Source organism: Cnephaeus nilssonii (assembly GCF_951640355.1).
Source record: "Cnephaeus nilssonii genome assembly, chromosome: 7".
In the NCBI taxonomy this organism is placed as follows: domain Eukaryota; kingdom Metazoa; phylum Chordata; class Mammalia; order Chiroptera; family Vespertilionidae; genus Cnephaeus; species Cnephaeus nilssonii.
Genome location: NC_137078.1, coordinates 95,028,273 through 95,055,032, shown reverse-complemented (window position 1 = coordinate 95,055,032; position 26,760 = coordinate 95,028,273). Strand labels below are relative to the sequence as shown.

Below are 26,760 nucleotides of genomic sequence, written 5' to 3'. Positions count from 1 at the left end.
ATTTAAACGGGACCTGAAGGTTTCGTAGGAGTTCGCCACGCCGTGAAGACAGCAGCAGGCCGCCTCTGGGGCAGAGGGAGCCGGTAGAGCAGGTGGAGGTGGGCTGGGGAGGCAGGATCGCTGGGTGCCCAGGGTGTGAGGGAAGGGGGAGGCGGCGGGGAAGCTGGCAACGTCGGCTGGTTCCCACAGAACCTTGCCCTGGAAGGAGCTTGGACGTTGTCCAGGGAGCCAGTGAAGGCTGTTGAGCAGAAGCGGTGCCCGGACATAGTCAAATTTTAACAACATCCAAACAGCCCTGGGCGGTTTGGCTCAGGGGATAGAGCATTGGCCTTCGGACCGAAGGGTCCCGAGTTCAATTCTAGTCTAGGGCACGTACCTCGGTTGCAGGCTTCTCCCCGGTCTGGGCCCTGATCTGGGCCCTGGTCGGGGCTCATGCAGTAGACAACCAATCGATGTGTTTCTCTCACATCGATATTTCTGTCTTTCCCTCTCGCTTCCACTCTCCCTAAAAATCAATGGAAAAATATCCTCAGGTGAGGATTAAAAAAAGAAACAAAAATGAAAACATCCAAACAAATGGAGTTGTCCGTCCCTTCCCGTAACTTGGGCTTTTACCGCCACTGATGGCAGTAAGCATGACCACCAACCCAGGGACTCCCTTGGTGGCAGGGCAGATGGACAGGCCGGCACACGGGCAGGGTCAGCAGAACAGGAAGAGTGAGTGCTGGGTGGACAGGGCACACAGCAAGCGGGGTGTCCATTGGGGGCATGTAGAGAAAGGCCGACTCCCAAGGGCCTCCCTCCACGAAACCACTAAATCTGGAATAAAACATACTTGTAATACATGGTTGGCCTCAGCAAAAGTAAGGGAAACCTCCACCCTCACCCCAAAACCAAAAGCTCTGAGCCAATTCCAGAGCAGGAGCAGTGAGCGGTAGCCAGATGCAAAAGCGGGTGTCTGTCCAGACAGATGCCGACATCAGGGCTGCTAACGGGGGAGTAAACCTTGGGGTGTGGCAGAGAGAAGGGACAGAACCTCCCTCTCTCTCATCCCCTTGGGCCCTAGCGTCCCATACGGTGAAATAGGAGTTCAGCATGCATGCGAGTCAGCGGGAACTAAAGCACATTTAAACCTCCAAGGCCTTTCAGATAGAGCAGTTGTCAAAACCAAATACAAAATAATACTAATGCAGTATTTAAAGAAATTTCAGATCAAATCATAGAGTGAGCAAACAGCAAGAGGCTATCTAAAAAGACCAGGCAATCTTGAAAAACAACCAAGTAGAACTTTTAAAAACAAAAATATATCATTGGCAGCATTAGAGAAAAAAATCAAAGGATGGGTTAAATAGCAGACAAATAGCTGAAGAGAGAGATTTTTAAAATGAAAAAAAAAAAAGAGGAAATTACCCAGAATGCAATGCTGGATGATAAGTTGTTAAAAACTCTGAAGGAGAAATTAGAGCTGTCTGGTTCACTACAATAGCCCACTAGCCACATATGGCAAAGTAAATGTAAATTTATATTAATTAAAATTAAATAAAATTTAAAACTCAGTTCTTCAGTTGCACCACCTACATTTTAAGAGCATATAGCCACATATGGCTGACAGCTGTCACATTGCACATTGTAGATTATACAGCATTTCCCTCATCACAGAAAGTTCTTTTGGACAGTGCTAGGTTACAAGAAAGGGAAGACAGAAAGCCCAGTCCCAGGAGGAAACAGAGAGAGAATGGAGAAGAGGTCATATTTTAAGAGATAATGGTTGAGAATATTCCAAAAAGGAAGCCACAGATATGGGAAGCACAGTTTCTATCAACCAGAATAACTGAAAATAAATCCACATCTAGCTGCATCCTGATGAAACTGAAGAACCTTAAAGACACAGAGAAAACCTTGAGAGTAACTGACAGAAGAGCAATGGGACTGGCAGCTGACTTCTCTTCAGCAAAATGGAAGGCAGCAGAAAGTGGAGCAATGTCCTCAAGGCACTGAAAGAAAATAGCCGTCAACCTAAACCATGCCCCCAACAACACGCTTTGAAGAACAGGGGTGAAATGGATTTTTTTTCAGATAAACCAAAATTAATCTTAATCAGAGGAACTTTTTAAAAAATATGTATTCTTACTGAGTTCAGAGAGGATGGAAGACGGAGAGAAAGAGAGAGAAACATCAATGATGAGAGAGAATCATTGATTGGCTGCCTCCTGCACGTCCCACCCTGGGGATGGAGCCTGCAACCCGGGCATGTGCCCCGACCTGGAATCAAACCATGACCTCCTGGTTCATAGGTCGGTGCTCAACCACTGAGCCACACCAGCTGGGCCAGAGGAACTTTTAAATCAGGTTCTTCATTATCCTAGAAGTAATGTCTAGGATAATGTCTAGAAGAATAGAAAACAGAGAAACTGGTAAACATGTAGGTACATTATTTTAACATTTAATATTATCAGTATAAAATAATCATGATGACAATGTCTAAATTGTGGGGGGGTTTTAAAAGGACATAATTGAAATACTGGATAGAGTAGGGTGTAGTCAGGAGAGGTGATCAGAATGAATGTTTTGAATAATCTTACAGTTTAGGAGAGGGTATTAAGATACTGATCAGCCCTAGCCAGTTTGGCTCAGTGGATAGAGCATTGGCCTGCGGACTGAAGGGTCCCAGGTCCGGTTCCTGTCAAGGGCACATGCCCAGGTTGTAGGCTCGGTCCCCAGTGGGGGGCTTTGCAGGAGGCAGCCAATCGATGATTCTCTCACATCATTGATGTTTCCATCTCTCTCTCCCTTCCTCTCTGAAATCAATAAAAGTATATTTTTTTAAAAAGATATTGATCAATGCTAGGTTTCAAGTTAAATATTCAGGATAAGTTTTCAAGGGCAAGCATAAAAGAGTGGCTCAGGACCTCCGCCTGTATCAGAATCACCTGAGGGGCTTGTTAATGAAGACACAGATTGTTGCTGGGCCCAACCCCCTGAGTTTCCGTGTCCGGAGACCTGGGCAGGCTCCAGGGGTTTTCAAGCCTAACAGCGTCCCAGGTGTTGCTGATGCTGCAGCCTCAGGGACCCGCACTTCAGGACGACTGAACCCAAAACGGAGAAGCAGGCGTTTCACCTGCAAACCCCCTGAGGGGGTGGGAATGAGATGAGAAAGCAAACAAAGAATCTCCCACCCAGGCCAGTCAAAAAACATCATGCAGGCCACCTATGCAATTTTAGACTTTGTAGTGGCCATATTAAAAAGAAAACAGGTGAAATGAATTTTAGTAACATATTTTAGCCAACAGACCCAACATATCATTTTAATATGTGATCATAAAAGTTAATAGCATAGCTTACATTGCTTTGTACACAGCCTTCAAAATGTAGTGTGTGCTGCACACTGCCGGCCCTTTGAACGTGGACGAGCCACATTATCGGGGCTCAGTAGCCACACAGGGCTTGTAGCTGCTGTTCTGGGCAGAGCCGGTCTCGACTGCAAGTGACATGAGCCTACAGAGGTCAGAGACCCCAGGCCATCCTTGTATGCCAGACGCCAGGCTGAGCATTTTGTATACTTCATACGTCCTCTCATCTGGTCCTCACGTAGACCTGTGTGATTCGACATCATGATCATCCCATTTCACAGATGTGGAAAGTGAGTCTGAGGACATTGGAAACATTTTCCCAAACCCAGGTCTCTCGTATTCCAATGCCAACCTCAGAACCTCCAGGTTTCTGTAAAGGATGTTCTATAACAGGCCAGACAGTGACTATTTTAGGATTCTGGACGGACAAATCTGTCACAACTACTCACACTGCCATTGCAGCAGGAGAGCAGCCTCAGACCCCGTGTGGCAAATAGGTAAGGCCGTGCCCAGTCACCTTGTATTGAGACAGGCAGGCTGCGGGCTGAATGTGGCCCCCGGGCCATCGTGGGCCAGCGCCTGAGCCAGGCTGACACCCTGCGCGGTGGGCCCACCTGGGGGAACCCTCACGAACGGCTGACAATCTGGGGCGCCCTCGTGCCTGTGTTGGGGTGGGCGGGAGAATGCAGTCTCTCCTCCCAAGTCTCACCGTGTCCTGCCTCTTCGTGTTCGGAGGCATCCAGAGTGGCTGCCTCTTGGCCGCCCCTCCTGAGACGCTGCCCGGGCCCAGCCAGCCCTCTGGGTCCTCAGCGCTCGCGGAGCTGCCTGGCTATAAACATGAGTGATTCCCCTCTCAGCGCTGAGACAGAGGGGAAATAAAAGCCAGTCCTGATGGGATGCAGCCATAAAACCTGGCCCTCTAACGCCAGCGTTTGGAAACCGCCTTTAATTCATGGTGTCTGACCCCACAGACACCCCTCCTCACACCGTCGGCAGCATCTTCTTGGAGTTCAGTCCCGGTGGTGGGCGGAGGGAGGGGGCGCGCTGAAGGACTGTCTTTCCTCAGAAACCGAAATGTGTGCCTGGCTGCTATGAACTCCGCGTGGCCTCCGCATTCCTGGAGCCCGGAGTCCATAAATAACGGGAGCGCCGAGCCAGCTCCTCCCGGGGCCCGAGGCCCGTGAGTCAGAACCACCAGCACCAGCTCCCAAAGACAGGCCGGCCCAGGAGGGCACGCTCGCAGGAGGTGTGCTGGTACCTTGTCTGTCCAGGATCCGCCAGGCCCTCTCCTCCTCCGTGCGCTCTCTCCTCCTTCCTGCTGTCTATGTATTTGCTGTTTCTATGGCAGGATTTCTCTCCTGAAGACCTGCTCTTTGAGTCTCCCTTCCCTCCCCTCCCTCTCCCTCCCTCCCTCCCTCCCTCTCCATCTCTGTCTCTCTCTCTGACTCCTGCTGCCCATCATCTTCCCCTTCCCACGCCCCCTTCCCTCCCTCCCTCGGGGAGACAGAGCCAGGCACCACAAACACCGTGGCACAGAACACACAAGCCCACCCTCACCTCACAGACAGCGCCCCTCCCACCCGGACCCAGCGGGAGTCTGGCTGGGGCAGTGAATTCCCGCCCAGGTAGGATGCTCAAGGCCTGGGACTGGGTTCCCTCCCCAAGCACCGAGCCGAACTCAAGCCACATTCCTCCCAGGAAAGCAGGGAGGCCGAGGCAGCCCAGCTGCATTCTGGGTGTAGCCAAACAGGGCCTATCTGGTGTGGGCGTGGGAGGCCACCGCTGAAGAACAGGGTTGGAACTTGCTGGAACTTGCACGGTTCTTTAACTTTGGGGGATCCTGGCCCCGTTGAGAGTCAAATAAAAACTTTTGACGCTTTCGCCAGAAGAAATATACAAAACTTCACCAATTGGCACTCTGGGACCCTCTGACCCACCCATAGAACTCGAGGCTGAGAACTGGTGAGGTCGTCATACAGAGCACATCCTGTGTGACTTTGGGCGTGACATTACCCTCTCTGGGCCTTCTCTCTAAAGTACTTTGCGAAACCATCACCCGCCGTTTTGTGGGTACAGTTTTATTTAACGCCGATGTAGGATAGGTGCTCTCGCCCCCATTTTAAAGAAGGGGAAAGTGAGGCCCAGGAGCACAAAAGTCTGGTGAACAGACTTTTTGTCTGCGAGGGCCGCGCCAGAAACTGGCTTCGCTTTGTCCTGAGAAAATAAATCGCCCAGCTGCCCAAGATGACCTGCTGCATCGCTCGAGACAGTGAAACCGGGGACGGAGCCGTGCCCATCACAGGAGGCGGGTGGAATAGGGGTCGGGGCAGCCACCCCTGAGGCTGGGCAGTGGGGAGAGGGTGCAGGGGTGCCGTGAGAACGGGACGGACCGCGGGGCGCAGTGCGTGGGTCTGCGTGTGTTTGTAGCCGGGGCCTGTGCGTCTCCCAGCGTGCACTTGGCTAAAGGCTAACAGCTGCTGCCTGAGGGTGCGGGGTTGGGGGCCATTTCCACCTTGTTTTATGTGTCTTCCTTTCTGGATTACGTTTTTAAAATTCTTTTCTTTGTGTAATGGGGGAGTGGTGGCAAAACAAAACAAAGGTCACTTTGATTTTTTTAAAAATATGTTTTTATTGATTTCGGAGAGGAAGGGAAAGGGGGAGGGAGATGGAAACATCAGTGACGAGAGAGAATCATCGACCGGCTGCCTCCTGCACGCCCCACACTGGGGATTGAGCCCACAACCAGGGCATGTGCCCTGACCAGGAATCGAACCATGACCTCCTGGTTCAAGCTCAACCGCTGAGCCATGCCGGCCAGGCCATTTTGATTTTTAAAAGAAGAAATGCATGGAGGGAAGACATCCCTGCCCGCCTCCTGCAGGGGGAATGCGGGCTCAGGGGGTGCAGCCTGCCCGTCCCTGCCCCCTGCGGACACCCCCGCCCCCCCCCCCCCCCCCCGCCAAAGCATGGCCTGCGTGTGTTCGTAGCCGGGCGTGTGTGTGTCCTCCCCAGCCTGCGCTTGTGTGTTGCAGACTCAGACAGCCAGTGCAGTCCCACGAGGCAGAGCCTCAGCCTGTCGGAGGGCGAGGAGCAGGCGGACCGGCTGCAGCAGGTGGAGCTGGTCAGGACCACCCCCATGTCCCACTGGAAGGCGGGCGCCGTGCAGGCCTGGCTGGAGGTGGTCATGGCCATGCCCATGTACGTCAAGGCCTGCGCGGAGAACGTGAAGAGTGGGAAGGTAGGGCACCTCCGGTACCCCAGTAAGAATCCCCCGGTCCCTCCCATGAGCTGTACCAACCCTGAGCTGGCCTGCCCCACCCCGACTCCCACCCTCAGGGTGAGGAGGAGATGTAACCCAGGAGCCGGCTGACCTGGTTCAGGGGGGCTCCAGGGGGGATCCAGGCAGGCTGTGGGGATGCTCTGCCCTGACTGCAGGGAAGGTGGGCAGGGAGATGGGGAGAGGGAGCCCCAGCCAGCAGACCCCTCTGGGGCTCAGCCCTGGCCAACCTGGGTCCTGGGAGGCCTTAGGGGCCCCCACGCCTCCCGGGCGCTCAGTGCCCACCTTTCTGGGGCACAGGTGCTGCTGAGCCTGAGCGACGAGGACCTGGAGCTGGGCCTGGGCGTGTGCAGCTCCCTGCACCGGCGCAAGCTGCGGCTGGCCATCGAGGACTACCGCGACGCCGAGGCCGGCCGGAGGTGAGCCGGCTCCTGCACCACCTGGGCTGGTCCTGGGGAGGGAGAAAAGCACCCCGGGACCTCGGATCACACGGGCAGGGTGAAGGGGCGCGGTGGGCCGGGCCAGGTGTGCAGTCTGGTCCCAAACACCTCTGGGCGGGAGCCCCAGGCACACCCCAGTCCCCCATGGAAAGATGGAGACCAGGGAATAAGTGAGGCCCCAAATGCCCTCCCATCCCCCCGGGGCAGGGGCTGGGAGACCTCACGCACCCCCAGAACTCTTCTGTCTCCGAGGGTGGGCCAACCGAGTGGAGGGGGGATTTGGCCACAGTGTCTGCTCTGCCTGCTTCCAGCTCAGCCCCAGCTCCTGGGGTTCCGGGCCGTGGAGGGCCCAGAGGGAGGCGCAGGCAGGGAGATGCAGGATGGGACGGGAAGAAATGGATGCAGCGGCCCATGGGAGGCACTCCTTGTAGGAAGCACACCAGGAAATGGCCGAGGTCCCTCCCACCGGTGTGTCCTTGCCACCGCGCACCCGCCCCCTACTCTTAGCACCCTGACCCCCACCCATAACATCACCCACCTGGCCTACCTCCTGCGGCCTCTCTCCTCACCTTTTGTGAGCAGGCTTTGCTGGGGGGGGGGGGGGGCTCATTCACCAAGCAGACCCAGGGAAAAGGGAAGGACCCACATTCACTCATACACTCTCATACACACACTCACGCACACACACATACTCACACACACACCCATACACACACACACACTCATACACACTCACACACACACACATACTCACGCACACACCCATACACACTCACACACTCATACACACACTCACGCACACACATACTCATGCACACACCTATACACACACTCTCACACACACTCATACACACACACACCTAGATACACACACACACACTCTCACACATAGATACACACACACTCACACACACCTAGTTACACACTCATGCACACACGCATACACATAGATACACACTCACACACTCTCACACACACACCTAGACACACACTCACACACACATACTCACACACACATACACACACATAGATACACACACACATTCTCACACACACTCATATACATACTCACGCACATACACACATTCTCACACTCTCACACACACACACACACTCAAGTGCCCGGGTGCAGAGGGAGGAGGGAGCGAGCTGGGGAACGGACACTTTTGTTTTGCATAATTATCTCCTTCGCTGGCTCCCATCATTTCTGTGCAGTTAATTAATCCAGCCCGGCGGTGCGTGCGGTTATTTGCAGAAGCAGCTTGGTGGATTAGCAAAGGAGGGGCTGGGGCTGGGAACGCGGGCTGGAAGCAGGAAACCATATCCGGTGCCGGGAGAGGACCCCGGGGGTGGGGGGGTGCGGGGGGGCAGGAAATGACAAGATCGATCAGAAACTCAGGCCCCAGCTGAAAGCAAGCCAAGCCCACAGGTGCAGCCCTGTTCCCGAGTCAGGACCCGCCGGGCTGCAGGTGAGGGGTGGAGGAGCGGCACCCCGCTGCGATTCCTCCTGAGGTCCCACAGCACCCCACACTCACGGCCCACTCCCACCCAGTGCCTCCCTCGGAATCCCCGTCCCAGTCACTCAAGCTGGGACTCCCTCCCTCCTCTGTCCCACTCCCAACACAGTCAGTAAATGCTGCGTTGAGCAGGGTGGGGCTGCCTGCTTCACCCCTCAAAACTGTGGGATCGCTGCCCAGTCCCCCGAAAGGTGGCCAACTCTGAGGACCTCCGGGAGCCAAGATTCTATGGGGGGATTCAGGTCCGCACCCGGATGCAAAGGGCTTTGAAAATCCCAAGAGCTGCAGGACTGTTTCCCAGGCCGTGGCCCAGCGCTGGGCCTCCCCGGGCTGCCCGGAGACCGAGGGCCCGGGGGCCCCCTTCGCTCCCCAGGAAAACTAGCCTGCCCCTTCCTTCCCACGTGACCTTGCTCTCTCTGGGACTATTTCTCCACCTATGAAGTGACAGGGTCAATTAGGACACGGTTCTTTAACTTTGGGGGATCCTGGCCCCGTTGAGAGTCAAATAAAAACTTTTGACGCTTTCGCCAGAAGAAATATACAAAACTTCACCAACTGGCACTCTGGGAGCCTCTGACCCACCCATAGAACTCGAGGCTGAGAACTGGCGAGGTCGTCATACAGAGCACATCCTGTGTGACTTTGGGCGTGACATTGCCCTCTCTGGGCCTTCTCTCTAAAGCACTTTGGGAAACCATCACCCGCCGTTTTGTGGGTACAGTTTTATTTAACGCCGATGTAGGATAGGTACTCTCACCCCCGTTTTAAAGAAGGGGAAAGTGAGGCCCCGGAGCACAAAGTCTCAAAATACCTAATGTGGAAGTCAGTTCCCTGTCCAGTCTGCCATGGTCCGTTGGTGTTAACAGCCACGGCTCCTCCTCCTGTTACCTATGGAACACGCAGTGCGTCCCAGCTGCCGTGCTACGCGTTTTCCCTTCCCTCATCCCCGAGTCCTCACAACCCCAGACCCTAACACCGTCAGCCCCACTTTACAGATGAGGAAACTGAGGCACAGAGGTGCAAGGTCTGGAGCCAGCACAGCCTCCTGTTCTCCGTGTCGAATAATGACCAGCTGATAACGAAGTCTGTGCCCAAACCCGGATTCCCGGGCCTAATCCAGCCCCGGTTTAAGGAGGGGGCAGTGTCACATTTGACAAAATGTCTCCAATTATTTTCGTAAATGTATTTTTTTATTGATTTCAGAGAGAAAGGGAGAGGGAGAGGGGAGAGAAACATCAACAATGAGAGAGAATCATGGACCGGCTGCCTCCTGCACGCCCCCTACTGGGGATCGAGCCGGCAACCCGGGCATGGGCCCTTGACCAGGAATTCAACGTGACCTCCTGGTTTCACAGGTCGACACGCTCAAACACGGAGCCACACCGGCCGGGCGGTCTTCAATGACTTTTAAGGTCAAGACGCTTTACTCAACGTGGGCACTTCCAGTAGCTCAGGCCAACAGCTGAGAAAGGGGTGCCCCGCGGCAGCGCCTGGGGGTGACTCTAATGAAGAGAGCGGGTGTCAAGGGAGGCGCACACACGGCCACTGCTGGTTAGAAACGGGCCTCGCTCAGGGAGGTGAGCAGGCGCCCCTCCCGCCTGCCACCCACCCACCACTGTGGCACCGCTGGCTTGCTGAGCTCACCCTTCCTTCCCCAGGAGAGGAGGGGAGGGAGGGGAGCCCAGACCTTGGGAGCCCCTCCGAGGACTTCCGATTCGATTTCTGCCAAGGAACGTCACCATACAGTTTTCCTGTTTATTTTCTTTAAATCTATCCTTTCTTTTTCCTCCCCCTCCCCCCGCCCCTCTTTTACTGACTTACTTTTTTATTTATTTATTTTTTTTAAAAAATATATTTTATTGATTTTTTACAGAGAGGAAGAGAGAGGGATAGAGAGCCAGAAACATCGATGAGAGAGAAACATCGATCAGCTGCCTTCTGCACACTCCCCACTGGGGATGTGCCCGCAACCAAGGCACATGCCCTTGACCGGAATCGAACCCGGGACCCCTGAGTCCGCAGGCCGACGCTCTATCCACTGAGCCAAACCGGTCTCGGCCTGACTTACTTTTTATTAGTTGAATGTTCCCACTACTGGCTTGTGAACTATAACTTCTTTGTTTTATTTTTTATTGTTGCTGTAGAGGTCACACTATAAACACTCAACTCAGCACTGTCTCTCTTCAAATAATAGCATGCAACTTGGTCTGTGGTATAAAGTGATTTCTCCTCCTGCCTTGGTGCTACTGTTTTCGCATGTAAATAACATGCTCCTTTATACATGGTCCTCAGAGTCATCCCTGTGGTAGCGTATTGCCGGGTTTCCTTTTCTTTTAAAGCTGATTAATATTCCCTTGTATGTATTCCCCACAGTGTGCTTGTCCGTTCATTTGCGGGTGGACACGTGGGTGCCTCCCACCTTTGGGCTTTTGTGGGAAATGCTGCTGTGAACGTGGGAGCACAAATACCTCTTCGAGGCCCCACGTTCCATTCTTTCGGGGAGATGCCCAGACGCGCAATGGCTGGGCCGTGCGGGAATTCTGCCTTTAAGGTTTTGAGGAGCCACCACACTGCTTGCTACAGTGGCTGCGCACGCTACCTCCCACCGCCAGTGCACAAGGGTCCCAGTGTCTCCACTCCCCCCCAGCCCTTGGTGCTCTGTGGGCGTTTTGAGAGCGGCCATTCCAATGAGTGGGAGGTGGCATTTCGTTTGATTTGCATTTCCCCGGGGACTAGCGTCGCTGAGCGTCTTGTCACGTGCCTCTTGGGGACCCTCTGCCTTCTTTAGAGAAAGGTCGGTGGCAGTCATTCGCCCGTTTCTGAATCCGGTTATCTTTCCGTCGGTGAGTTTTGAGAGTTCTCCTTTAATTCTTTTGTGTGGTCCCAATTTCCACATGCTTCTTGTGCTCTTCCCTCTGGAAGAAATCCCTTCCGCCTTCCTCGGAGTCCATTCCTCTGACGATAAATTCTTTCCGTTTTGCTGGGGAAGAAACGTCTTTGTTTCCACCCTCATTGTTTAAGGCATTTTTTTTTTTTTAAAGAACAGTTTTAGGGTCACAGCAAAATTGAGGGGAAGATACGGAGATTTCCCATGTCCCCCGTCCCCGCCCCCATGCACAGCCTCCCCTATTACCACATCCCCCACTAGATGGAACATTAGTTACCACGGAACCCGCTTAGACATATCATCATCATCATCCCAAGTCCACAGTTGACATTGGGGTTCACTCTCGGAGCGGCCCGTTCTGTGGTTTGGACAAACACGTGATGACGTATGTCCATCGTTACCGTGTCAGACCAGCGGTTTCACTGCCTTGAAAATCCTCTGTGCTCCCCCTGCTCCTCCCTCCCCTCAACCCCAACCCCTGGCAGCCCCTGACCTTTGTACTGTCTCCCTCGTTTCGCCTTTTCCAGAAGGTCATGTATTTGGACTCGTACGCTCTGCGCACTTAGTCGTATGCACTTAAGGTTCCTGCACGGGAAGATTTTCAGCAGAGGATGACCTCATCTGATGGATGGGAGCATGCATTAGGAGGGGCGATGGGGTGGGGCAGTCAGGAGGCAGGTGCAGGAATCCACGCCAGGGATGTCAGGCCTTGGACCTAGGGAAGAAGAGGAAGGGACAGACACCCTGACAACACTGACTGGTAGATGGACAGGGTCGGGGATGCTGGCCTTATTCCTTCTGCGAGGCTGCCACCGTGTGGCGAGCAAGGGAATGACAGCCGACTGGACTACCCTCGCCAGGCTCCTCCACCTGTTTTTGCATCTGAGAAGTAGTCCTGGTGCACCTACTATGTGCGTGACCCTGGGACAAGTTCTGTGTGGGAGACAAAGAAATCTGAGGGGTGGCAGTGAGGAGAGAATGCTGCAATAGACAAAATGTAGGTTTTAATTCTGATTCCAAGACGTGCTGCTATGTGACTGGCTACAGTCCAAGGAGAGACGGGCCAGGCCAATCCATCGTGGGTCTCAGGGGTTCTGTCGGGGGGCCCTGGGCGGCGGGGCAGTGCGGGAGCCCCCAGAGGTGCTGTTCCTGCTGCACGTGTCCCTGCTGCCCATCACTGTCCCTGTCCACTGTCATTGTGTCCGAATGTGGGCTTTTCTCTTTTACTATCCCCTCTGTCTCTCCGTTGGTCCCTTTTTACCCTTTGGGGTGCTCTCTCTCCCCCCTCCCTCGTTCCCTCTTCCCTTCATCCCCCTCTCACGTCATCTCTGCTCTGTCTTTCTTCCTGTCTCTCCATTCCTCCCCTGTTCCTGTCCATCTCCGTGACTGTCTGCCCCCCTATTGTTTCCACCCTCGCTCTCCCTCTCTGCTCACCTCTGCTCCGTTTCTGCCCGCCCCTCTGCGCCTTCTCCCTTCCCCACCGCCCCTCTCCGGCTATGTCTCTCCTCACCAGCCTGTCCAAAGCCGCCGACCTGGACCATCACTGGGTGGCCAAGGCCTGGCTGAACGACATCGGCCTGGCCCAGTACTCCCAGGCCTTCCAAAACCACCTGGTCGATGGGCGGATGCTGAACTCCCTGATGAAGCGGGACCTGGAGAAGCACCTGAATGTGTCCAAGAAGTTCCACCAGGTCAGCATCCTGCTGGGGATCGAGCTGCTGTACCAAGTGAACTTCAGCAGGGAGGTGAGAACCAGGCTGCGGGTGCAGGCACCTCCCATAGCCTTCCTTCCCCCTCTGGCATTCACTGTTTGCCCATCCAGCCACCTTCCCATCCGTCCATCCATCTATCCATCCGTCTGTCCATCCATCCATCCATCCATCCATCCGTCCATCCATCCATCCATCTATCCATCCATCTATCCGTCCATCCATCCATCTATCCATCCATCCATGCATCCATGCATCCATCCATCCATCCATCCATCCATCCACCCACCCATCCATCCGTCTGTCCGTCCATCCATCCATCCATCCATCCATCCATCCATCCATCCATTCATCCATCCATCTCTTCTTCTCGCCATCCCTCCTCCCAACAACTGCCTACAGTATGGGGCAGTCCCTGTGCTCAGTTCAAGGGAAATAGCGAACCCTCACTCCCCAAGAGCTCGTTACTTGTCCTCACACAGGCCGCTGAGGTCCCTGTGAGCACCATGGACCCTTATTCCCCATGTGACCCCAGCCCACTCCCTTGTCCCCAAACTGACCCACTGTCTCCCTCCCCCAGGCCCTCCAGGAGCGCCGGGCCCGCTGCGAGACACAGAACACAGACCCCGTGGTCTGGACCAACCAGCGGGTGCTCAAGTGGGTGCGCGACATTGACCTGAAGGTGAGGGTGGCGGCGGGTTGGGGTGACTCGGGCAGATGCAGAGCCCACACACGTTGTGCGCTGACCAGCACTTTGTGTGAGCTGGGGCATCGTACCCAGGCTGGCAAGAACACGCTGCCTCCTGTCACTCGAGAGGAGGGAACTACCAACCCCGCCCCCACCATGGGACCCCAGTACCGATGCTTTCCTCACAGGGGGTGAGGGATGCCGGCCATCCTCACTCTGGAGCGGGTGCGGGTTGACTCCAGGCCCATCGTCTCACTCGAGTACGTGTGGGCTGCCTGCCACGGTCTGGGAGGGTCAGTGACAAAATGGCCTTGGCCACTCCCTGATGGCCCTAAGGAGGGAGGGTGGGTTTCCCCTCGGTGTGAAATGACCGGTCCCCAAGGGGCCAAGCCACTTGGAGCGAGGGCCCCTCAGGCCAGCAGGGCGCCCCCCTCAGGCCAGCAGGGCACCCCCTCAGGCCAGCAGGGCCCCCCTCAGGCCAGCAGGGCACCCCCTCAGGCCAGCAGGGCCCCCCTCAGGCCAGCAGGGCGCCCCCTCAGGCCAGCAGGGCCCCCCTCAGGCCAGCAGGGCACCCCCTCAGGCCAGCAGGGCCCCCCTCAGGCCAGCAGGGCGCCCCCTCAGGCCAGCAGGGCCCCCCTCAGGCCAGCAGGGCACCCCCTCAGGCCAGCAGGGTGGCCCTCAGGCTAAGCAGCCTCGTGCCTTGCCCCCAGGAGTATGCCGACAACCTGACCAACAGTGGGGTCCATGGCGCCGTGCTGGTGCTGGAACCCACGTTTAACGCCGAGGCCATGGCCACCGCCCTGGGCATCCCCAGCGGGAAGCACATCCTCCGGAGACACCTGGCGGAGGAGATGAGCGCCATCTTCCCCCCGGCCACGTGAGTGCGGAAGCCCCCCCTCCCCGGGCCCTCACTCCCGGGTCCCCCCTGCCGCCGGCAACAAGGCGGTTGGCCCCCTTTCACAGGCTGGAAACGGGGCTCAGAGGAGTGAATGCTTTGGCCAAACGCCATAGACTAGAAGGAGGTGGAGTGAAGGGTGTGGGTGAATCCCCATGCCCGGGCCTTCGGAACGGGAGAAGGACGGAGGGTGGAAGCAGAGGCCCTGGGCGGGGGCTCAGCTGGGCACGGTTCGCACCGGCCTAGGGTCCACACGGCATTCCAGGCAGGGCTGCTGGGGGCCAAGGCTCGGAGAAAGGGCTGGGCATCCGAACGGTGCTTATGGTCCAGGTGAGCAGGCCGGGTCAGCCCCCTACCCAGGCTCCTCATCTGAAAAGGGGCCGAGGACCAGCACCTGGCCAGGCGGCCAGCGCCTCCTAGTGGATGCTCCGCAGGCGCCTGCAGCAGGTCCGACCGCTGAGCACCTGAGGTCTGAGTGGCTGCAAATGCTCACTCGGCCACATGGAGCCCCCCGAAGAGTCCTGGTGCTGGTTTCTTCCCCAAGCGTTTGTATTTCCATCCGAAGGAGCACACAGCGGATGGCAGCTGCTGTGGGAGACCGAGGGGGGTGTTCCAGCGCGGTGGTGGCAGGGCTGGCGCGGTGGTGGTAGGGCGGCCCGGTGCCCGTGTGTGCCCCGCAGAGGCAGCCACTCTCCCTCGGGCACGCGGCTGGTAAAGGCCAGAGGTGCCTCTGGGCTGCATTGTGCGGATGAGGAAACGGGCCCAGCGAGGTCATCGGCGGCACGAGGGCACAGCCAGGGGACTCGGCCCAGGCCTGTGCCCCTCACCGCCCCTGCCGGTCATGGTCAGATGTCATCACAGCGTCCATCTCGTGTACCAGCCGCGCTGGGCCTCTGTGTGTGTGTGTCATCCCATTCACCCAGGACGACCCTCTGAGGGAAGTGCTGTGACGGCCCCTTACGGAGCCCATGGCCGGGACGCAGCTGCCCAGGGCCGACTGGGCCACGTGCGCGTGTGCGTGTCTCCGGGAGGCCGGAGCTGACTGACCCCCCACATTCACACTCACACTCACACTCACACTCACACTCACACTCACTCACCTGGAATGATCTCTCCCCAGCTCCACGGGCATCCGGGAGGCCGAGCGTTTCGGAACGCCCCCCGGGCGGGCCCCCAGCACCCCCCGGGCGGGGAAGGAGGAGAACAGCAGTGGCATCAGGCACAAGGCGGGCCGGGTAAGTGGCCTCCGGCTCACTGAGTCCTGCCGCCTGGGAAGGCCTTTTTGTTGTGGAGGCCAACGGGGCCCTCCCCAGCTCCTGTGTTGGCCTGTGGGCCGCTGGGCCGGGGCACAGGCGCAGCGAGGGGGGAGGCCCTGGAAGTCGCCCCCAAGGGACCTGGGTGATGCGGAGGCCCCACGGGGGTTAGGGGAGCGGCTCCGAGTGCAGGTCTCAGCCGCCTCCTCAGAGCCACCTGGGCAGTTGCTTCCCATGCAAAGTCTGGGCCCCCCCGGACTCCTGAAGCAAAGGGACTCTGGGGACCCCTGACGCCGGGTTAGAGCTCCAGCGACCCGGCCAGGCGCAGCAGCGGAGCCTCTGATGTGAGCAAACGTGTGCGGTTTGGGGCTGATCCCACACTCAGACCGCACAGTCCGCGGTGGAGGTGGAGGCACACAGGGCAGAAGCGACGACCCCAAATTCTCCCATTCGCTCAGCGAACCCCCGGGGGCGCGAACAGCCTTCCAGGCACCATCCTAACCATGGGGGAGAAGCACGAATCAATGGCCACCGTTCTCTTGAGGTGCTCTCAGTCCAGAGCGAGCATTCTCATGAAGGGTGACTCCCCCAAAGGGGTGAAACTGGCTTGGAAAACACCTCCCTCCTTTCTGTCACTGGCAGAGTATATCCGCGGTATAATTTCACGGTGGGAGTGTGATGAGGGGGGGTGTCTAAAAGGCTCCCTTTAGAGGGGGAAAAATGAAAAAAGATAGGATTTACTATTCCTATTTTGTAACTGAGAAAACTGAGTCTCCGAGAGGGCAAGTGACTTGTCCCAGGTCACACAGCTGGGAAGTGGCAGAGCAGGGATCTGAACCCTGGTGTGAGACTCTCTACAACCCACACGTTTTCCGTCACACCAGGCAGTGCTAGAATGTTTCTCCTTGACTTGGGAATGAGGTCAGACCTCATGCGCATGCTTGTATGGTTTCTCCTCCATTACGCCTTCCTCCCGCTGAGGAGGAAGATGGGAGATTTGTGGCTAATCAGAAAGACTATGTCTGTCCTCACCCTTGGTAACCAACTGGTTCCTTCCAGTTGGGAACCCAAAGCTCTCTCCTAATGTTAACTCACAAAGTCCTCTCAGTCTCCCTGAGCCGTGGAGTACTATTACTAACTAGAGGCCCGGTGCACGTGCACCAGTGGGGCCCCTCGGCCTGGCCTGCGGGATTGGGCCAAAACCAGCTCTCCGACATCCCCCGAGGGGTCCTGGATTGCGAGAAGGCGTAGGCCAGGCCAAGGGACTCCACTGGTGCTCGATCCGGGCTGGGGAGGGACACGGGAGGTTGGCCAGCTGGAGAGGGACCGGGAGAGCTCCAGGGCGTGTCCAGCCCATCTCACTCAGTCTCTGTTGGCCGCACCCCAGCAGCAAGCTAACCTCCTGGTCGGAGCGCCTGCCCCCTAGTGGTCAGTGCACGTCATAGGGAGCGGTTGAGTGGCCTTAGCATATCATTAGCATATTACGCTTTGATTGGTTGAACGGCCGACCGACGACTGGACACTTAGCATATTAGGCTTTTATTATATAGGCTAGGAAAAGCACAGAGAGGTTAGGTAAGTTACTCAAGGTCACACAGCAATTAGACCTGGAGACGCCACACGTCCCAGATCTGAAAATTCCATTCCTTTTCTTCCTTGTCCCGTGGCCTCGTGCCTCTCTCCTCAGCTGCCCCTGGGGAAGATAGGACGGGGCTTCAGCAGCAAAGACCCCGATTTCCATGACGACTACGGCTCTCTCCACAACGAAGACTGCGGGGACGAGGACCTCGAGGACCGGCCAGAGCAGTGCCGCCTGGAGGGCTACAATGGCCTGGAGGTCACCAATGTGTGAGGAGCCGATGCTCGGCCAGACCCGACACGGGGAGTCGCCTGGAGGGAGAGGAGCGGACGCCATCGCCCCTGTACATAGTGCCCGCGGCTGAGGAGGCGCCTCGGTCCCAGGAAAATCCCCACAGACGCTGCGGTTTCGGATGGGAGCACGGGGAACCAGGGGGCGCCCGCCGTGGACGTCCTGCTCGGCGGAAGGGTGCTGGCCCGAGGACCTTCACAGCGCCGGCCCCTCCATCATCCAGGCTCCACCCCAGAGTGACTGACTGGCTGCCAAGGTGGAAAGGGGCCCCCCCACGCCCCATCCGGGAGGAGCAGGCGGGTTCCACGCAGACAGGCGAGCCCAGCAGGGGCAGAGGTCAGGCAGGCAAAGCCCGAGGTTGACCAGTCCGCAGGGGACCCTCCAGGCGGCGAGGTGGCAGGAGAGGCTGCCCACGGCCGAGACGCCACACGGAGGGAGGGCGCAGCCCCAGCCTCCTTGCCCCGGGACTGAGCACCTGGGTTCTCTTTGGGGTCGCTAAGCCTCTCTTGGGAGCAAGCAGAAGGGCGAAGTCATTCCTCTGTCCCGAAAGCCCCGGGCACAGGGGGTGGGCGTGCGGAAGAGTGCCTGCCCCGTCCTCCAGGAGCAGTTCCACGGGGTGGGGGCAGGTGGAGGGTCCATGCGGGCGGGGCTTGGCAATGACAGTCCCGGGAAATGCAGCCTTCCTGTCCTGGGGCGAAGGGAGGTGCCGGCAGGATCAGGGATGGCTGAGGGAGGTCCGGGACGCCTGGACCAAATGTGGCCGCGGATCCGGGATCGGGGCGGGAAGCGCTCATCGCTACCCCCGCAAACCTTCGCTGGGTGTCTGTCACCTGAGCAGGGGTGACATCATCGACATCATCGGGATGGCAGAGAGGACCCCCGGCCTCTGTCTGACTCGCCGCTGCGTGCTGTGTGGCTTCTCCCCGGCGGCCTCCCCTCTCTGTGCCTCAGCATCTTCCTCCGCTGTGACTGCTTCCCTCCCAGGGCTGCCGCGAGGACTAACACTTGCTAACGTCTGTAACACACTTCGTAACCTCTCAGGAGGCAGGCGGGAAGTCGCGGGTCTAATCTCCCACTGACAACACAGGACGGACATGGACCTGTCCCCTCTAAGTCGGTAATGTTTGAAACAACCTGCAAAAGGAGCACAAGGAATGTGGGATATTTCCCCCCTTTCGCGCCCCCATAGGACTTGAGCGGGGAGAGAGAGAGAGAGAGAGAGAGAGAGAGAGAGAGAGAGAGAGAGAGAGACCCCAGAGGCACAGTCCTTGGAAACCAGTTCGATTCCAGGGATCGGCTTGGCTTCCTGGACTCTGACGCTGAGTGAGGATCTGGAAGGACAAATGCAGCATTCTGCTGACACTTGGGTTATGGAAGCGGCTCATCTGTTGGAACCATGATGCTCCACCTCCATTGAAGCCATGGGCCCGAAAGCCCAGGAGGAAAAGGCTTGAGTTTCCAACACTTGAGTCAGCCTCTAAGAACTCTCCAACCCAGGGTGGGAGGCCCAGACCGAGCCCCGAGGAACTGGGGGATTCCTCCCAGAGCCAGACACAAGCACAGCCTTCCTCACCCGGGGACCAGTGTCTTCCTCACCGAGGGGGGGGGGGGCAGGGAGACGCCCCCTTTCGTCCGAATGTTTGGCCTCCTCGGGACACGTTTCTGATTCCGGGCCTGAGGCGTGAAGCTCTGGGGCCTGCCCTGGCTTCGCTGAGGTCCCAAACCCCAGTGTCTGTGACATTTGGCCACACTCGGGCCGAAGCTGCAGAGGCCACAGCCGGGGTAGGAGAATAAAACGCCCAGCCATGCTGGTGCCCCGGTCACTCCTGAGCCAGCCTCAGCCTGGGTGACCGGCACCCCAGGACCTGCCTCCAGGGGGCAGCAAACCAGGAGGCCAGTCATTCCCGCAGGGTGAGCAGGAAGGGCAGGGTGAGCGAAGGCAGACCTGCTTACTTGACACTAACGTGACTTGTCAGAAATGAACTCGCCTTGTCCCCGGCGCACGCCCTTTGTGGACAAGGTGAGCAAGCAGTGGCTTGGGGGTCACCAGAAGGGGTGGCGTTAGTACGAAAGGCCTGGGCCCACGTGGGCCACTTCAAATCCACCTTTTGGTCCAAAGATGCCCTGACCACACATTCGCTCCTCCCCTATGCTCGTGTCCCTGGCGGCCAGGGGAGCGTTGGGAGCTGGCTTTTCAACATGAGAACAGGTTGACTGGTAAACAAGCCCCACACAGAGTCCCGTCAGGTGGGCTTTGTCTGCTGGAAAACCCTAAATGTCAGTCTGCTTCGGGACAGGGGGTACAGATGGACTTGGCAGGAAGACCTGGTGGCTGATTGACAAGGGCTGGCTGAGCGGCCACCTGCACACGCTGACCTGCACGTCCTGTCCAAACAGCCTGGGCTGGGGTCTTGGTCCTTGAAGGGTGACGTGGCATCGGGACGTGGTTCTCTGAAAGGTGCCGCCCGTGCCTGCGAGCGCTGGTCCCTGGAGAGGGGTGGTTGGTGCCAGAGGCGGGAGCACCAGGGTAGGCAGAGGGGCCGTGTTCCTGCCAGAGGCTGGGCCAGAGCCATCAGGAGGCACCTGGTTGGCACTCAGATTTCTGACCCCAGGCGCCTCTGAGAGACCCCTTTGTCCTGGGCTGAGCAGAGCCTTTCCCAGGCCCCAGGGGGCAGGGAGAGGCCACATGAGACCCTGACCTGCTGACGTGCAGGGGGGAGCAGGGTCCTGACACAGCCAGCGTGGAGGGGCCCCAGAATAATGCCCCCCAATCCTGAGCTCGTTGACCAGGGCTGGGGCTGGCAGTGTGGGGTGACATGGGCAAGAACAGGCCTGAGTGCTCCCCGCAGGGCCAGGCCCCTCCACGCTCCAGGGCCAGCTCGGGGGGCCCCCCTTCCCACCTCCCCACCACCCATCAAAACCTGTGTCCGGGGCATCACACCTCTGGGCTGCTCTTCGAGGCCCCCACAGGCTCCTGGCAGTTGAGTGACAGGAAAGACCCCGTGGGAAACAGAACCGTGGGAATGGGCCTTCTTGCCGGTGGTTGGCTCGGGGGGGAGGATTTCCCGAGCCCTCCCCCGCCGGCTGGGGGCTGCCGAGGACTCACGCCCGGAACCCCTTCCCCAGAGAGAACTTAACACTGTAACAATAAACACCACTGCACAGCGCTTCCCTGACGAGGCGGCCTTTCTCGATGTCTCTTCTCTTTTCATTTCCCCAACAGCCTCTTGGAGAAGGAGATCATGAACCCATTGCATGGATGGAGAAACTGAGGCTGGAAAGGCTGAGGGGCCAGCCCAGCTCTAGAAAGCTAAGAAACCCCGGGGCAGAGACTTGAACAGTCATCTGCCTCCAAGTCCCAGCTGGTCCCTCCCCACCCCCTGCACCCGCCACTGCAGTATGGGCGATCCCACCCTCCCGCCACCTTCCGGCCTAGGACTTACCTTCCAGGTGCATCACTCAAAGGTGGAGCTCAGCTGTGCGCTGTCCTGCTGGGAAAGCTTTCTGATGGCGGGGGGGGGGGGGGGGGGGGGGGGGGAGGGGGAAGGGAGGGGAAGGGGGAGGGGGGAGATTCTAGGGCAGGACGTGTGGGAGGTCTGTGTTAGCCAGTGACAAGGGACGGAAACCGGCTCAGAAGCTGGTTGTAAAATAGGACTCACCTGCTTGTGCAGCGAAGAGGCGGGGTCGATGGCGGGCCTAGACAAGGCTGGCGGCAGCGTCGCGTGGTATTCCCAGGATCTCCATCTCTACCTCGGCTTTGCTTTCCTCCCTCTCGGGTTCATTCCCAGACAAGTCGGCCCCATCGGTTGGCAAACTGACCAACAGACACACCACCTGGCAAGCCTGCCAGGACCGGGCCTCTCCCAGGTGGTTCTAGCAAAGTCTGAGGGCAGAACCATCGGCTGGGACCAGGGCTGGGGTCCGCAGCAGGCCGCAGGGCCTGAGGGGACGCTGCCCTGGTGAGAGAACAGTGTCCTGTGGCTCTTAGGGGACAATGTAGGACCTTTTAAAAGATAAATAGGCTTTTACTAACTTTAAAGAGAGAGAGAGAGAGAGAGAGAGAGAGAGAGAGAGAGAGAGACGTTGATGTGAGAGAGAAACATTGATTGGTTGCCTCCCACATGCACCCGACCGGGGCTGGAACCTTCAACCTGAGCATGTGCCCTGACTGGGAATCGAACCAGCGACCTTTTGGTGCATGGGACCACACTCAACCAAGGGAGCCACACCGGCCAGGGGCAGGGTGGGCCCTTTAACGTGGCCAGAGGGCGTTCCTCTCTGACACACGCTTCCCCTCCCCCGCAGGAGGGGCAGGGCCTCCGGACCCCAGGAGAGTAGCCCCGGATATTCTGAGAGGGAAGGGGAGGTGAAGCCACACACCCAGCAGCTCACGGAAGCTCCGGAAACAGAGAACTCGGGGGCGTCTGCCCCGGAGGTCGGGTCTGGTAACAGCCGACATGGGCTGGGCACGGCCCTGTCCCGCACGCAGGGCTCCTCAGCCTGGCACTCCTGCATTCTGGACAGACCCTGCTGGGGGCCAGAGATGCCCTGAGCACTGCAGGACGTGCAGCAGCCTCCCTGACCTCAGAGACGCCGTACCAACCCGCCTCATTCATGACAACCCGAGTTTCTCCAGACGCCCCACGTGTCCTGCAGGGAGGCAACACGTCCCCCATGGAGGATCACAGCAGCCCGTGTTTTTCCCATCTAATCCCCCGGCTACTCTTTCAGGTAGGCATTGTTTTTCTCACCGGACGAATGGGGAAACTGAGGCATGGGGAGGTCACCCAGATTCCCAGCATTCTGAGTGGGAGCCGGGATCTTAGCATGGGCGGCCGGCCCTGTGCAGAGTCTGGCCTAGGCTGGCGGGCACCCAGCTGTTTACTGTGAACAGTTCCTGAAGCCATGTTCGCGGGGGGCGGGGACTTCTCCTCCCTGTTGAGGTGGCATTGCCGCCAGCGGGGCCCACCCCGCCCCCCTCACCTGGCAGACAGTGGCTCCGTCAAGTGCAGGTTTAAAGGGGAAAGGCAGCCCCTGGAGCTCCTGGCTGAGGGGATGACGGAGGGACTCGCATGGTCTGGGGGAGCGAGTACTTATAGCAGCTAACCCCGCCCCACACCTCCATCCCCCCCATTTCACTCAAAGACAAAGGTAGAACCACAGCAGGAAGTCTGCAACCCCTGCCCCAGGCCTCCCAGCAGATGCCTGGGGGAGCTGAGGTGACAGCGCCCCCCTCCTCTCGCCAGGATGGAGGGGGACCGGCAGGGCTGACGATGGAGGGGGGCCAGGGGTGAATGTCTCAGCTCCGCCAGACACAGGCCGAGCAGCCCTTCCCTGTCTGGGCCTCGGATCTCTGCCCAGCAGCCTTCCTGCGTCTGCTGGTCCGAGGGAGAGCCGTGGACCAAAGAGTCCCTGGCCTCAACCAATGGACAGAAAGACGCCTGTTGGTGGAGCAGGTGCTGCGAGGAAAACGCACAGCAGGCGGGGAGCGGAGGAAGGAGGCGCGTGAGGTGGGCAGGGCCGAGGGGCAGGGCCGTGGGCTCCTTCCTCTCCGCGGCTCACGGCCACTGACCCCAGTGAAACCAGTGGCCGGTCATCCGTGGCCTCCCTGAAGGTGGCAACCCCTTTCCCAGAGGCACCCTCTCTAGGTTGCATCCGAGTGCGGGGGTCACGGGGTACAGCCTACATTGGAGGGGAAGCAACATACAGGGTCACGGAGACCAATCTCCAAACCACGTGGGAAGTTCCTCCGGGCTGACTAGCGCTGCCACATCCACACACGTGCTCTGTAATTACTGGCTCCCGGTCTTATCTGTTCCAGCTGCTGCAGCAAAGGACCCTAGACTAGGGGCTCAGAAACACAGGCTCTCACTCCTCGCAGCCCGGGGGGCAGTGCAGGGCCAAGGTGCCAGTGTGGCTGGTCTGGGGAGAGCGCTCTTCCGCGCTGTGGGGGGCCGTCTTCTCTCTGTGTCCTCCTGGTGGAAGGGGTAAGGGACCTCTCTGGGGTCCTTTCTAAGGGCACTAACTCCATTCATGAGGGCTCCACCCTCATGACCTAAGCACCTTCCAAAGGCTCCCCCTGCTAACCCCATCACATGGGGGTTAGGTTTCAACATGTGAACTTGGGGGTGGGATACAGACATTGAGTCCATAACACTTAATATAGACGTATTTTAAGTTTGGCTCAGGCCTGACATTGCTACCTACTTCTGTGAAACCATAGAAATAGATGTGCATATATATGTACATACATGTACCAAGTATATGGACATATATGTACCAAGTGTACACATAAATATACACATATCCATTGCAGCAAGTGCTTGTCCGTGTATCCCCATGACCAGCCACACTCGGTGAGGGCAGAAGCGATGTGCTGGGAAGCACGGCTCTGTGGCGTCTCCCCCACGGCGAGCTCAGACCCCGGGAGCCAGCCTGCACCCCCCAGCTCCGGTGGTGCCAAGGTGTCTGCTCCCACAGACTGCCTCCGATCCCAGTTCCCTCTCCCACAGCAGGGCCTGACCTGGTCTTGTTTAAGCAGCACACACACCTTCTCCCCCAAACACCTGTTCTCTCCAGTTACAGACCCTCAAGCCTTCTCCAGGTCCCTCGGCTCTTCCTCTCCTGTCCCCTTCCTCCTTCTCCTCCTCCTCCTCCTCTGGACATTCCCTTTATAAACATGTCACTGAAATCACACTCAGTGCTCCCAACAGATCTGAGCGCTGAGACTGTTAATATAGGACCCTCTTCCTAAGGGCCAGGCCCTGTGCTAAGCACAACTTCACTGAGTCCTCAGAACAATCCTGCCGGGGGTCTTTTTTTTTTTTTTTAATTTTTTTAAAATATATTTTATTGATTTTTTACAGAGAGGAAGGGAGAGGGATAGAGAGCTAGAAACATCGATGAGAGAGAATCATCGACCAGCCGCCTCCTGCACACCCGCTACCAGGGATGTGCCCGCAGCCAATGTACATGCCCTTGACCGGAATCGAACCTGGGACCTTTCAGTCCGCAGACCGACGCTCTATCCATTGAGCCAAACCGGTTTTGGCCTGCCGGGGGTCTTTAATCCAGCATCTAGAAGGGTTCAGGAATCTGGAGAAGCGCTGTGTGTAAATTAATCAAGAGTCCAGAGACGAAACATAATTTTGGAAGGCATTTTGGGGGACCAGAGAAGACTCAGCTAAAGGAACTAAGTTCTCCCTTGTCTCAGGACCCCTTGCTTTTTTATTAACACAAATTGTCCTAAGGCAAAGTAGATATACATCAAAGGCCAGGGTTTAGTATACAGAATCCATTGTCAGATTGGAAGAACTGCCTACGGCTGTTCAGGTGTTTGGCCAGTAGGAGGCAATAACATGTAGATTGAAATGCCCTCAGCTGTCTGGCAGCAAGCAATCATTTAGGCATCCTTTTCAGGTTTGGGGACATGCCCTCAGCCATCCCCAGATGATTCAGCCCCGCTGACATGCTGGAATTGGCTTCCGGCACAACCCCAACAGACAGTTGCTCTTATCTCCACTGCACAGAAGTGGGAAGAAGTTAAGACATGGCCCAAGCTTACACAATGGGTAGTAGTCAAAGTAGGACTTGAACCTAGATATTAACCACTATATTATATCCTTCCCTAACCTGGGCACTATGCTTCTAGTGATAGAAGCATAGTGCCAAATACAGCGTCAGCTTTCCTAAAGAAGTCCACGCCCCACAGTTGCCTCAGGGTGTTCAAATCAAGCTGCCATGGGAGTTACTGAAGAAGTCTTGTTAAGAATTCAGACTCCCAGATTCCCAAGCCTAATAATTTAGACTTTGCCGGTGAGGTTTGGAGATCTACATTCTAAAGCTAAAGTGCATATTTCCAGACCTCAGAGGGTCTGATGCAGCAGGTGTGGAGTGGGGCTTGAGCATACGTATGTTTTAAAGCCTCCTTGGGTGACAGCCGGGGCTTGGACCCCTGCCCTGGATAATCAACTCCAGTGTAGACAGTTCTTGGTCCATTACACGGGGAAGTCCCACCGCTCTCCACTAGATGGTGAGATATGTCCCTCTCAGCCAGAGTCCAGCCCAGCTCAGCTCAGCAAGAAGCAAACCAGCCCAGACCACCCAGACATCCCTGCCCATGAGGTAGGGCTGCAAGGGGGGCAGCCTCTTATGATCCCGGCCCCCTTCCTGCGACCCGAAAAGGGGGGTTCTTAAATGGGGGGAAAATGTCTGTTTCCCCTCAGAAGGCAAGAAACACATCTTCAGGGGGAGAAGCAACATTTGGAAGCTGGCCTCGGGGCAAATTGGAATACCAGCCAGGAGGCCTGGATCCTGAGCCCAGTACAGGGCTCGAGGGCGACAGGCTGCCCAGCGGGGGACCAGCTGGGGAATAGGAAGCATCCCACCCACCACGAGGCCGCCCACCAACCACGAGGCCGCCCACCAACCACGAGGCCGCCCACCAACCACGAGGCCGCCCACCAACCACAAGGCCGCCCACCAACCACGAGGCTGCCCACCAACCACGGAGACTTCCTCTGTTGATGCAACTCCAACAGGAGGCTCCAGCTGTTTCCCTTCCCATGAGAGGTCCCAGGCAGGTGGCCTCCAGGAGCCCGATACCTACCCCTGCTGGGAGGCAGCTGGGGAGCAGCAGGATACTCACTGGCAAGGGCCATTGTTCCCAGGGAGAGAGGGCTGTAAAAACAGGACCATGTGGGCAGCCCAGGGGAGTCAGACACTCAATTGGGGCACCTGGAGAATGGCCATAAACTTCACCTTGCCCAGCCACCTGCCTCCTCCTCATGTTCCTACCGAATAAACGAGGCTTCCTCCTGGCCCCGGGGCAAGGAGGGCCTCTCCCTGTGGGTGCCAGGACACCTCAGGGACAAC

The 26,760-nt window shown here is 57.5% G+C and overlaps 1 protein-coding gene across 2 annotated transcripts in view; it reads left to right on the top strand.

The window, feature by feature from the left end:
• KAZN (kazrin, periplakin interacting protein) overlaps positions 1-18,391 on the top strand; it is a 340,583-nt gene extending 322,192 nt beyond the window's left edge. Inside the window, exons 9-15 of one of the 2 annotated variants that reach the window (XM_079777753.1) lie at positions 6,383-6,588; positions 6,928-7,046; positions 12,985-13,216; positions 13,761-13,862; positions 14,579-14,745; positions 15,884-15,998; positions 17,704-18,391. In XM_079777753.1, the coding sequence (XP_079633879.1) occupies positions 6,383-6,588; positions 6,928-7,046; positions 12,985-13,216; positions 13,761-13,862; positions 14,579-14,745; positions 15,884-15,998; positions 17,704-17,868 (1,106 nt within the window). In that variant the 3' untranslated portion in view covers positions 17,869-18,391. The remainder of the gene's footprint in view (positions 1-6,382; positions 6,589-6,927; positions 7,047-12,984; positions 13,217-13,760; positions 13,863-14,578; positions 14,746-15,883; positions 15,999-17,703) is intronic. The other variant, XM_079777754.1, reaches the window with a different exon arrangement.
• The last annotated feature ends 8,369 nt before the right edge of the window (positions 18,392-26,760 follow it).